This window comes from Physeter macrocephalus, chromosome 14 (assembly GCF_002837175.3).
Source record: "Physeter macrocephalus isolate SW-GA chromosome 14, ASM283717v5, whole genome shotgun sequence".
Lineage (NCBI taxonomy): Eukaryota > Metazoa > Chordata > Mammalia > Artiodactyla > Physeteridae > Physeter > Physeter macrocephalus.
Window position 1 is genome coordinate 19,472,754 of NC_041227.1, and position 13,661 is coordinate 19,486,414.

The 13,661-nt window shown below is 47.6% G+C and overlaps 1 protein-coding gene across 3 annotated transcripts in view; it reads right to left on the reverse strand.

Moving 5' to 3' along the window:
- Positions 1-1,229: 1,229 nt before the first annotated feature.
- The window catches only part of DHX35 (DEAH-box helicase 35), a 72,873-nt gene continuing 60,441 nt past the window's right edge, over positions 1,230-13,661 (reverse strand). For 2 of the 3 annotated variants that reach the window (XM_024128427.3, XM_024128429.3), the window contains 5 exons: positions 12,077-12,206; positions 9,990-10,071; positions 7,689-7,760; positions 6,434-6,545; positions 1,230-2,475 (listed from right to left, as the gene is read on the reverse strand). In XM_024128427.3, coding sequence (XP_023984195.1) covers positions 2,431-2,475; positions 6,434-6,545; positions 7,689-7,760; positions 9,990-10,071; positions 12,077-12,206 — 441 coding nt within the window. In that variant the 3' untranslated portion in view covers positions 1,230-2,430. Of the gene's footprint in view, positions 2,476-6,231; positions 6,546-7,688; positions 7,761-9,989; positions 10,072-12,076; positions 12,207-13,661 lie in introns of those variants that run through there. The other variant, XM_024128426.3, reaches the window with a different exon arrangement.

Consider the following 13,661-nt stretch of genomic DNA (forward strand, 5'->3'; position numbering starts at 1 on the left):
GAGGACAGACAGGGCAGCAGAACGTGAGCACGATCTGTATGTTCACAAGGAAAGGGTCTTGTTGTGGGGAAGCTTCTTTTGGATGCTGCCTGGCTTCTGACTACCGCCGTGGCCTCTGCAATCTCTCAACACTGTCATCCTCGTCCCCTGCCTCGGTGCTGGTCCCCTCACCCAGTCACGCGTCATCAAACGTCTCCCCCCCCCATCCCTGTGCCATGAACGCAGCCCAGGTGCTCAGCCAGCATCTGATGACTGCACTGAGACAGGCAGGAGCACTGGCTGGACCAGGGGCTCCTTGTGACGGCTCCACCCAGCCCTAAGGGAGACCAGCTTCAAGAAAGAACCAGCGGAGTGCGGACAAGCACAGAAAGCGCCATCTCTGCGCCTCCAGGACACCACTCCCCTCCTCCGTCTCACCCGAGCAGCTCGCTTCAGAAGGAGGACACTGCAGTACTGTGGAAATTCCACTAACGATATCCGAAAACCCAGGTGGGGCTTGAGGGGACTCATTCCTGTCGAATGACTTGGGGACAAAGTCTTGTGAGCTTGCCAGGCCATCGGGCCCTGCTGGCCTCTCTCAGCCAGGCTGGGTCATTGCTCTCTGATGAGGTCATGTGGTCCTGCAGATACGCGTAAAGAAGGCCCCGGGCCAAGGCCACGATTTCGTGGTTGCACGCCTCTGACGGTGATGGTTCCTCTCCACACACGAGGCTGTGACGCGAAACAGGGTACAAAGCTCAGAGGCGTGCCCTGGTATGGGTGGGTACAGGGGCACAGATGTGCTTGGGTGCAGGGACGCACAGGCAGAGGCGGCCGGTGACGCCGTGCTGGCTCCGGGCTGCACCCAGGACTGTTGTATTTTATCTCCTGTTTTGATCTGCAGTCTCACCCACCAGAGGATGTGGATTCTGCACCTCTTCCTCCTTCCACCCCAACAGAAGCTCTTTAGGATCAGCCCTGGTCCTAAATTCACACTTCATAAAAGTATTTCTGACCTTTCTCCACAAGGATCCCAGTCGGAAACTGGGAGGAATTAGCACTTCCTTGGGACTTCATCTAAACAACATCCCATGTTTGCTCTAACAAGCTCTGGAGGGCATTTGGTCACATGATCTTGCTTTATGGGGCTTCCTGTGGCCATGTGACCCCCCGAAGCTGCTGTGTGCCAAGCATCTGGTTTCTTGGCTAATGTCAAGCCCTCACCGGGAAGAATTAATTGGACCATCTTAAAATACAGACCACGAGAACCATGGATGGGAGGGAATACATTTACTTTAAGTATAAAGGTTTACTATTATTAACAAGTTATCACTATTATTTACATGTTTATAAAACAGAAATAAAAATGACATACACATTTGGTGCCAAAAGTGGCTCATCCAAACTAACCTCAGTACAAAAATAAACTTTCGAGCTAAGTGTTTTTAAAATAAATGTCATTGAAACAGTAAGGGGAAAACAATCTGTATCAGTCATGGGTTGAAATGCAAACATCATCACAGCAAAGCAGCCCGGGGGACAATGACACCAGTGCCTGCTGGAAGAGCCCCTGCCCCTGTCTGGCATTCTCGCAAGAACCCAAGGAAACAAAAGGCAAACGTACAAGTTATGTTCCTGAGCTACAGAAGCTTAGAGCCTCTAAACTGTTGTGAATTTCTGCTACAGAGGATCCGGGATGGGGTTTGAGCTGATGAGCTTTCACTAATGGCATCAGGACACGGTACCGTGCACGGAGGGGAAGCTAAGCCCGCTTGTGAAGCAGAGAAACCCTGTGTTAACAAAGCACAGCACGCATGGGTCCTCTCTGTCAATCGCCAAGCCTCGCAAGTCTCCTGACCGCTGACAGATAGTGACACGGGCAGAGGGCAAACAGAAGCTGCTTGGTTTGGGGGCCCCTGTGCCCACCAGACATGCCCCTGGGTGATTCTGACAGAAATCCACCATGTTTCCAGGGTCTCAGGCCTTCACAGATACACGCTTGTTCATACCTGAACGCGGACCTCAGTGGTCAATGGAGCCGGGACCCCAGCAGGGAAAGCAAAGCCAGCCCAGCAAACCCTCTGCCCGCCTCCACGTGGTGCTTCAGCCTGCGGCAGCCTGCTTCCCTCCTCGTTCCCCACAAAGCTGGGCCAGGACTGCATGCCTGGTGGCAGTGGCACGCTGGGCCAGGGAGGGTGCTGGGTGAGCAAAGAGCGCGGGCCTTCCAGCCCCCTAGAGGCGGGATGCCCTCCCAGGCACAAACTCCTCTGGGATCCCAGCGAGGAATGCAGATGCTGAGGGGAGGGAAGGGGCTGTGAACGGGCTGCAGCCCACTTAAAAGCCGATGAAGGGTCCACAGGAGCCGACACCAGCTCCCCAACCCTGGGGCCGGGGGCGGCAGAGTGGAGGAGAGGGCACCAAGCAGCCCCTGCAGCGGCAGCCCAGCTCTGCTCACTGGTCCTGGACCTTGGCCCTCTTGGCTTTTAGGGACAGGTGCTACAAGAGAAGAGAAAACGTCATCACTGGGGTTGGTCAGACAAAGGAAGCAGACTTCAACACGGTTCCCACGGAAGTGACCAAATCAAAGCTTCCATCTGGCCCACACCTTCTCAGTAAATGCCCTGCCCCTCAGGCAATACAGGAAAAAAGGCCAAGTGACCAGCAAAGGAAACGGGCCCTCAGTAAGCCACACAGCCCGAGGTCAGGACACCCTGGCTCAACCTGGGCCCCCGGGGCTCTGCGGGCAGCTGTCAGTGAGACGTGGCTCTCCCTCCACCCCAGGCCCCCCGGCCAGCACTGCAGCCCAATATCCGTGCTGCTCTGGGGCCTGGGCTCGGGCCACAGATCACCTCGCGTTTCCTAGAATTTCTTGAGAACGGTCAAGGGAAGGTCTTCTCCCCTTAGGAACAAAGAGGTCAGCCAACTAAAGTCAGGTAGCTGAGCTCGAGGCCCTACTCTCATAGAGCCCCGCGCAAGAGTGGGGAAGACACACAGGAAAAGGACGCTTCCTGGTGACACGTTTTTCTTTTAGAGATGTCACTCTCTACCAGTATAAATAACCCAGGAAGCATAACATTATAATCATGGGCATCAGATAACAGGACTGGGGGAGACAAGCATTCTTTACACTCTGAAGTAAAGCCAAAAGTGCTAGAAATCCTAAAATATGCATTTGAGGCAGGGAGTATAAACGGAAGATTTCAATAAAGGTCCTCTGTTCACCAGCTGAGGTATCCCTGATACCCCCTAATAATCATAAACCAACAACCAGGAGATACCCCAGATGTGCTGCCCTAACATGCAGCACGATCTTCACACGAGGAATCCCCAACCCGCCGACTGCCAGCAGAGCAGGCCCGCCGACTCCAGCACACTCCGTGCCCAAACCCCATTTCTTAGCGCACCTACAATGGCCTCAAGACAGCCATCCCCCTCGCCGACAGAGAACTGCAGGCCCTGAAAGAATGCAGGTGCAAAAGAAGATGAAGCACCCCACCAAGCACGACAGGATGGGTGGCCGAGTGAACGGAACATAGGGGTAAACGAGCTGCAAGAAGCCACACTTTCTAACCGCTCATGCCCAAGAAAGGACCAGTATGGATGCTTGCAAAGGCCCTGCTGAAGAGGGATCTCCCTAGATTCCAAAGGTATCTCAGAATCAGGAGAAAAAATTTAAGGACTTGAAAGGCAAATCTCTGAACAGGTCCCCCTGTCCTTCCCCTCTCCGGCTGTGGGTCTTCCTGAATTTCTCCAAATTCCCTCCTCTGTGCACTTCACCTGACGTGACCCCTCCCACTAATGGTAGACACCCACAGCCTTAGCTTGGGAATGGGGGGTGAGGTCATCATGCCTGTGGGACCATTTCTGGTGTTCATTTCTGAGGAGAATGTTGAATATAAACAAAGCTGACTCTGGACCATTTCAGGCCTCTTTACAGGGTGAGGGCAACTCTCTGAAAAACAGTGGTAATGGAAAGTCACCAAAGATGCCAGGAACAGAGCCGGGGAGGATCTGTGGGCTGTGCATGGTTGTGAGGTGCTACACTAGGCTCAACAAAGGACCATCCACCATACATGGGCGGCCACTGGAGAGCAGCAGGGCTCTTGGAGAAATCCATCCATTTTGGACAAGTTAATAACGGAAGTGCCTTTGGACTGTTTCGTTAGGGAGGGACCAAGTTTCTTGGGGTGTGGGAAGGGTTGGGGCCCTCGCCTGTAAAATGAGGTTGTCGACCTAGGTGAATTCTGAGGTCCCGGCCTCTCTAAAAACACTCTGATCACAGGCAGTCATCAGAGCGGAGCGGAGGAGCTGAAAAACAGGCATTTGGAGAAAAAAGACAAATGTGGCATTGTCATTTTCTCCAAAATTCTGGGGCAATCTGCTCTTGAACTTTGTGTTCGACTGAGAGAAACTGTCATTTTGACTCCGCTTCTAGCTTGATCCTGTTCTCCAAGAGCCTAGCTGAACCTGAGGCCACTTCAGAATCACCCTTCTCTAAGTGCCTGATTCCTGCTACTCTAACAAGCACCCTCACGGTGCACCCTTCCCCTTAACCTCTCGTCTGCCTTTCTAATGGCTGCTCTTGGCCTTCTGAAGTCTGCTGCTTTCCACCTGAGTGGTTTGCAGGAAAAAGATTTTCTTTCACTTCAGGTTTATTCTTATCAGCCCAGTACAGCAGAGACAACACACCATGTTTCTCTCGGTCCCTGCAGTTGATCTCATTTCTAGCTAAAATGTCTGGATGAGGATACGTGAAGAATGATGCAGGTTTGAAAGGGTTTTTTGTCATATTGTTTAAGATTTAAATACCATAAGATCTTAAAAGGACAATTTCCCTTAACATTGCTGGAGCGAGAGGGATGTGAAGATCCTTCCATTTATAGGATCACAACTCAAATGTTTTGAACAGTTGAGCAAGTGAAATAAACAAATGAGGCAGGACCTGGAGAGAGTCACTCACCCGCCACAGGCAGCCAGCCATTCCTCAGCCCCTGCTGATTGCGGCCAGGCAGTAACTGAGGCTCAGAAACTCAGCGAATTTAATATTTCTTTCAAGAGAATCCTGAAATCCCTATTTAATGTGAAATCTCCCCAATTTTAAAATATACCAATCAAGCCAAATTTTGGTTTGAAAACACGGTAGTCTGGTTACAGCCTTGATGAAGTAACAGGTTTTGGTTTCCCTTCTGTGGTAAACAATGGTGAAACTGGACAAAAGATCTGAAGCAATCATTTTCAGGCACCGGGTAACAGCACAGGGCTGTAATCCCTGAGAGAAAGGAAACACTCGAGGCGAGCTGTATAGTCATCCCAGGTCTCTGCACGGCCCTCCAAACCTTGTCATAGGGAAATGAACCCTACACAGAGAGCAGTGTAGCTGGGCAGAGGGGACACAGATCAGAGTTCAGAGCTGCTGAGCCGGCTGGAACCTGCAGGACAGGGCATCAGAAAGGAGGAGTTCCAGAGCCCTACACAGAGCTACCGCCCTTAAGTCTTTGGCTGAAAGCTAAGCTGCACATGTGAAGGCCAAGTTTCCATAAGGCTGGCAGAGACTAGTTACTGGGGAGTTCTGACCTGATACGGAGATTTGGAGGTTTGTACAGTGCTGGAGACACTGGAGCTCTGACCAGCCAGAGTGCAAAGACCTCAATGAACATCCAAGGCATTCAGCTGAGGCATCAAAAAGCCCATGTCTTAGGAGTAGGGCTACTCTAGAGCTGCCTGAAAAGGACTAAAATCAGGCCTTGGTGGAATTAAACTGATCTGCCAGTACTGTCTACTAGGAAAAAACTCAATATTCTATAAAAACAACAAAATCAACTTTTCACAACAAAGCACCTATAATGTCCAGCATACGACGACAAATTACTAGACAAGAGAAGCAGGAAAATGTGACCCGTAACGAGGTAGAGAAACAGTCTAAAAGCACAATAGATGACGGAGATGACAAAGATGCTGAATTAATGCGCACGCCTGCCGTGGAAGAAGAGCGTATACGATATACACAGCGGCGCCGGTGCTCAGCATCTCCCACCATGTGTCTAAACCGCCTCGGGTTTAAGCTTGCACGTTTGTTTACTGTCTTGGCGAGGCAACCCTCATCAGAAAATATTTGTGCTGCTTCCTGTGAACACAGTCCAGTGTGACAGAACTTCTTTGGAAATGGTTTAGAAGAGCAGAGGGAGAGAGAAAGAGCTGAAGATACATTCTCTTTTTCTGTCGTGTAAGTTGGAGGGATTTATGTTTAAACGCACTTCACCACGAGCAATGGTACGGTGCTTTCACCCAGAACGGTCTGGGACCGTGGTAGTGGCCTTTCACCCCATGTACCATTGTGGGGTGGGGGGAGGGGACAGCAAGTTTAGGACATTAAACTGGAAAACAGATGTGTACTCAAAAATACAAAGAGGCAGGTAACAAGTGGTTCTGGGGGACAGGCTCGGTTCATTCCTACCGTTCCTTGTTGATAAAAGTGAGGAGCCAGCTCCAATAACCAAGCAGATTCAATGGCGGTCACATCTCTCATGTAATACTTGGAGGTTTGGATAACTTCATTGTAGATAACCCTGAAACAAGAAGAAAACATGAGCTAATTTCCTATATCTTATGATGAGAGTCAGAACCACAACAATTAGAGATGACGAGTCCTTTCGCCTTTACCTTTAACGTGTTTCTATCTATTCTGTGTGCCAGGCGCTACACTACACAAACGCATTCATGCTACTCACTTAAGCCTCATGACCTGAGTGGAGGGTACCGGTGTGTCCGTTTTACAGAGGAGACTCTCAGCACAGGACCCTCTGGATCCTTATGCTTTTGTTTACAGAACTCTGAACAGAGCCTAATGTATTAGAAAATGCAGAAACAGAAGCAAAGGCTCACTGATTCTGAAAGGACCTGGGAATTCACTGTAAAGAGACACAAGGGAACTTTCTAGAGAGATGAAAGTATTCTATATCTTACTAGGAGTATGGGTTACGTGGGGAACACAGTTGTCAATACTCTTCCAATCTATATAAATTATACTTCTATTAAAAAAGGCTTGCCTGAGGCTGAGGTAACAGACACCAAAAAGCCAAGAAGGTAATTTAAATTCCCAGATTTTAGGAGTGCATATATTAATATAGATATCAGTTTCCAGGGACTTCCCTGGCGGTCCAGTACTTAAGACTCTGCACTTTCACTGCAGGGGGCATGGGTTCAATCCCTGGTTGGAGAACTAAGATCCCACATGCCACGCCGTATGGCCAAAAAAAAAAAAGATATCAGTTTCCAGAGCAAGTATTATGTCCTCCCTGAAGCAGCCAGCCCTGACTCCCTGGCACATGAAATGCCAACCTCAGCCACCTATCAAATACACCCCTCTATCAAAGCCTTTCTCCCCAGGTACTGGAACCCATCTGTGTCTGTCAGGCTGTGGGCTGGGGCCTGAACTCCTCTCTGCACAACTGTGCCCAGTGCAAGGATAGAGCACCTAGTCCGTGGGTGAACATGAATGTTTGCTTAGTGGATGAGTGAGCAGAGGCATAAGACCACTGGCTTAAAGGGATCCTTGATAGAGCAGAAATTCTACAGCCGATCACAGTAGAACAAAGTCAGCAAACGTGTACTGGGCGCCTGTACTCCAGGCGCTGGGGAGCCAGAGACGAACAAGAACTAGGCCTTGCCTTCAACGCACTTACAAGGCAGAGGAGCAGGAGGGGGCTTACCAGCGGGGCGGCTTCTCTGCGTAGAGGACTGATGCAGGGTGGATGTGCAATTCATGATCGTCACGGATGGTCCTTGGGAAGCAGAACAATTTTGTCTCAAGTACATTTTAAACACTTACAGCAAGACCTTCCCACAGACGCGTTTAACGTCATCAAAAATGCATGCAGGTTGTACTTCACACAAACGGAACTATTCTCTCCATCTTCTCTTGTGCCCTTTATGATCCCCCTCCCCCGCTGTCACTCTAGAAATCAAGAATAAATCACGCAAAAAAGGGAGAAGAAAAGCAACACATGGACATTCAAAAAAATAACCGAGGGCTTCCCTGGTGGCGCAGTGGTTGAGAGCCCGCCTGCCGATGCAGGGGACGCGAGTTCGTGCCCCGGTCCGGGAAGATCCCACATGCCGCGGAGCGGCTGGGCCCGTGAGCCACGGCCGCTGAGCCTGCGCGTCCGGAGCCTGTGCTCCGCAACGGGAGAGGCCACAGCAGTGAGAGGCCCGCGTGCCGCAAAAAAAAATAAATAAATAACCGAGAAATACATTGCTCTGCCTATGTTTATGTTTATCTTCCGTAGGTTCTCTTTCAAAAATTTCCTTGAGGACAGAAATAATATATACGATTACGTCTATAAACTTTTCTATTAAACAGGTTAAATAGTAAAGATAAATAGTAAAGACTGTCAAATGGGGGAGATTACAATAGGAGAAAAAGAGAAAGCTCAATATTGGACTATCCACTTCTCTGAGATAATATTTCAAATTTCAACTCAGACTTGATTCAATTTAATTCAAAAAATATTTACCATGCGCACAACTATTGGTAAGATGAGCTCACAAGAGAACCTTAATGGATTAGGATGCTGCTGCCCAAACCATAATTACAGAGCGCCTCTGTGGGTGCCAGGGACCTACGTGTCAGGCAAGTGCCTCAAGGCCATGACCCAGCTCATCTCTGGCGCTGAAATAAAGCCAGCGCCTGGGGTCCTGGCTGTCCTATCAGATGACAGCCACTGAACTTTGTCTCAAAGGGACCAACCACCACGAAGCCTATTATGTAGCCTGTATTTTTGTTGAGGACACTGGCAAAAGAATTCTGTAAATGCTAGTAGAAATTGCTAATTAACACTCTTGACGAGAGCAGGGCAATCAAATGACAACAAAATACCGGCACTCACTGGAGAAGATCAAAGGCCTCTCCAGAGCGGCCTCAGACGGGGACAACTCACTGTTGGGAGGGGGAGCTCATACAATGGGCAACAGAATCATGATACCGATAGGCTAGACTACTTGGCCTGGAGTAACAAACAGAACACACTAGAGACAAATGTAAAGTGCTATACTGAGGATCAAACAGTCAGCTACTAGGATACTAGATGGAGGAGACCTGGCTGCCAAAAACAACAAAGAAGCCCAATGCAACTCTGGGCTCATTAACAAAGCCCAGTGTCCGGGACGGGACATCATGGTGACTGCAGGATCACAGGACTGTCATATGTTCTGAGGGGAAAAAGCTAATGACAATATATGGAGGAAATCCAAAGACAAGCTGGGGAGAAAGCCTTTTGACTGCTCCCTTATTAAAGAAGAGATCGTCATGATCACTGCGCTTTAAACCGGCTACAATGAAGTTATGAGACTAAAACGAGCTCAGAAAAGACAGACTAAAAATAACAATTCAAAGAACTGGAATGATTCAGTTAGAGAAAACAGGCCTAAACTATGTGTTAGCTTTTACCACATTTGAATATACTAGAGGTTATCGGAGGGCATCAATGCTCAGTGATTTTTCTATGCCTAGAAAATGGAACTGGAAGAGACAGGCTGAAGTCTGTAGCAGTGGGAGGGGTGGCCAGCACATGAAGAAACACTTGCCAACATTCAAATGTGGCCACTATCTATCTGGGTAGCTGCAGTTCTGCAGATCTCTAAAAACATCAGGAACTGCCCAAGGGCAAAAGTAACTTCTCTAGGAAAGATCATCTTTAATGGTTCTCTCTGGTCCTATTATTCTCTGATTAGAATGGAAATATTACCAGCTTCCAGACTTGTAACTGTCATCCTCCTACAACATGTAGATGGGCTGAGTATTTGAGAATCATTTCCATAAAGTTAAGACATTTCACTTAAAGCTATACAGCTAACCTCAATGCATCTTTAGAAAGAGGCATGACACAAATAAAGAAAAATGATTTAATTTCTCTACTTGCCCTGCATGTCACCTTGCTATGGGGTCTGGATTATTTTTAAGATTTCAATGCCTTAAGTGACTTCACAAAAGACTTCACAAAATATCATGTTACCTATAAGCTCCAGTAGAATGAAACCTCGCGGCATTTGCAAAAAATCCGGAAACAATGCATCTCAGAACCGGATCTGGATCACCTACACAAGGTAGCAAACAGAGCGATGGATGAGACTTCTTCTGCCCTATGCTCTGTGTGCTCAGGCCTGTGCCGTGAGGCCCATCCCAGGCTGCTTCGAGCTACCTCGCAACCATCTCCTGGACGGGTCCCAGCCCCACGCTTCCCAGTGCTGGACACCTGCCCTGGCACCATCTACGGAGGTCCCCACCCTCCCACAATGGCTGCTGAAGGAAATACGCTGGACTGTTCCCTTAACCTGGGGCCCCCAACCCCTCCCCGGGCCACAGACAAGACCAAGGCTGAGCACCAGAACCTACAGAGCACTCCACAGGCTGGCCAGTGACCTCACTCCCTTTTAGGAGAGCATTTTACAGGAATGATGTTCCTTCCATAAGACACAACCTGGGACACTAACACTACAATATTATTTCTGTGGTTATAGCTACAGTTTGTAATTCTTCAGAATTTTCAAACATCTCATTTTAATTGGTGGCTGTGTTGCTATAGTTAACATCTTCCAAGGATAAAGCCTGCCCATTCATTAGATGATTTCCACAGGATATATCCAAATTATTGTGCAAAACGATAATGTCATCTATATGGCTTATGATATGTATTTCATCAATTCTAAGACCCACTCTTTATTATACTTTAACTCACTGAAATCAGGACAGCAATTGTATTCTAATTGGCAGCTTTTCTTTCTTAATGATACTTAAAATAATGGTGTGTCTTACAAATGATGGTGTCTTGGATCCAATAAAATATAGTAGATTGGTAAATAAGTTCCCAAAAGGTGGTATAATTTACAAAGCCATCAACAATGTATGAGAATGTTGGTTTCACTGCTGTCCGCCACGATCACTCAAACGTCTACTCCTGTAGCTTCTAAGACAACTGGTAATCTCATACTGCAGTAGTGGGTCTCTGTAGGAATCTCTCCCTTCACTGCACTGTTTCCTGAGAGTAAGAACCACGTCTTCGTCATCATGTAATTAGCTGCTCTTAATATAAAGGCAAAATAAAGCTCTGGAATAAAACTGCCTGAGTTCTGATTCCACTGTACGCTCACTGCGTGGGACCTTCGTGCAGCAAGTCACTCGTCGCCTGAGCCCACTTTTCTCATCTGTAGAATGGGGATAACAGCAGCGCATGTTTCACTGGAGCGTTGTGAGCACTAAACGAATTCACGTATGAAAACACTCACAACACTGCCAGGCCTATTACAGGCGCTTCAGAAATGTTAGTGAGCGCCAGTGGTGCTGAGAGTGCGGTTGAGGGCCTGGCACCCAGGAGGTGCTCGAAAGACAATTGCTGAATGGCTGAGCAGACACGTCACCCCCTCAAAAGTCTGAGCCACACAGACCTGGCTTCGCTGGTTACCAGCTGTGTGGTCCTGAACTTAAATTAACCTCTCCCTGGGACCTAACAACTCCTCTGTAAGATAAGGATAACGTCGCCCACACCTCAGAGTAGGAGATTAAGTAGAGAATATTAAGCAGAACCCCTGCCATGGTGTAACCTAGTGTGTCCTCAGTAGTCACCGTCACTACTAGAGGCCAGAAACTGTGTCTTACGCAACACTTCCATCTGACCCCAGTGCCTGCCTAGGCTAAGCACACGGCACTTGCTTTAGTAATACCTGTAACTGAAAATAAAATGCAGTTTATGTGGAATGGCCATAAATGTTGTCCACTTAGAAGTCATCTTTCTTGCAAAGCCTACACGGGATAATTAACCGTGTAATGTACAATGATGTGATTGTTAATGATTCTTAAGTGTTGTCAGGGCTTGTTAAATTTTTCCCCAAGAATAGCCCTCAGAAATAAAAATGGACCTCCTTGGGGGAAAATATGTTACTTTCACATGCAGCTTTTCACCAACACGGGCAATTCGAAACATGAACCCGGTGTGGGTCCAGAGTACACTGTGCTGCCTCACACCAGCCCAGCCTAAGAACCCCAAGAATGCTACTACACAGAGCAGAGAAAGGGGCGTCACTGGTGGTGGCAGTGTATTCTTACCTTCACTGGATTTCTTGGGCACTTGAAACTTGACAAGAAGCTTTTTCAATTGCTCCCTCACTGTCACGGCTCTGACGAGACCCTTGTAATTCAGGAAATGCTCCTGACACCACTGGGAGTTCTTATTGTGCTACAGGACAACCCAGATTGAAGGAGAGTGAGAAGAGCACAGGAAAGTTCTCAACTGAGGCTACGTGGTGGAGGTCATTCATCTCTCTGCCCCCACTTGCTTACTCAATGGGACAAGATCTTCAGATCATAACGGGCCCTTGTTTGCCCCATCTCTCTAAACAGACGTTGACCACCGTGCTCACCACCTGACTGCTCTCCGATCTCACTCTCTGTGCTAAAGGGCAAGTGAGAACTGAGTGACAAGCAGAATTGTTTTCAATCTTAAATACCCAAGGGAGTGGCCAACTACCAGACAGAACCCCTCCCCTGCAGTTCTTTGCAAATCAATGTTCCCTCTCTGGCAGGCTTGAATTTATCACTTTGACAACAGGCAAGTAATACGACACTTGCCAATTTAGAAATAATTTGCAAATTACTATTATTTAATCCCCAAAGTATGATTTTTCTATCAACAGTACTTAGTTTTGTTCTATATTCTGAAGTATGATCATTATATCCTAAATTATTGCTGTGGGAATGTACCTCTGAAATTATAAGCCGGGGAGGAAGGTGTTTTTACGTAAGAAAATATGATTCAAAGAGGACTTTCCCAGAAGGCAACTATAGAATAATGCACTGTAGCCCTGGACCCGCTTTCTACTGGTAGAGGAAGCTGGAAATGGTGCACCGCTTTTGCACAAACGAAGTTTAAGCGACTTAATCCACAATTAATAATCTCAATAAGCGATTCGGTTTTCTGAAAACTGTTCATTAACTAAATAATCTCGCTTCAAACCTCTGGGAAAACAAAAACTTAGTATTTCTCCTCTTCTAAAAGAAATTATTTAAGAAGTAAAGACAAGATACTGAATATCTGAAATGTCTCATTTCCCCCTTAACATCCTTTCCTTTATATAAGAAGTTTATATATTGTTTTCTTTTCTCATTGTTTTCATCATCATTAGATCTCTCTTTTTAGCGATTTTTAGTGAGGACTTTAAGCTGTATCATTTGCTCCTAGTTTTACAGACTATTAAGAACAACAAAAAGTACCATCACCATGGCTAAATCTGGGTAGGGTATGTAAGTATATGTGGATCCCCGACTAAATGTCTTCTCACAGCTTGTCTTGCAGCTGGAGCAGTGGTGGCTGTGTGAAATCTCAAACTCACGTAGACAGCTTTGAAGATTCAAGACCACAAGTTACTCTCAGCCTCGTTTATTTGCAGAAAATATATCAGAACTTCCTATTCAAATGTCGGACAGTGTTGTCCAGGAACATGGGGTGGGTGTGAGACGGAGTGAGGAAAGGGTGAGCCAAGGAAGGCCGAGCCTCTGACCCACTGCTGGGGGCCAGATCGCTATGCAGGGGAAGCAAGAAACCATCATGGATTAGAAGTTCTGGCAATAATCTAATAGGAAAATAGAGGCCTGTTGGCCATTCTTTTATAAACTACACTTCCGGAATCCTTGC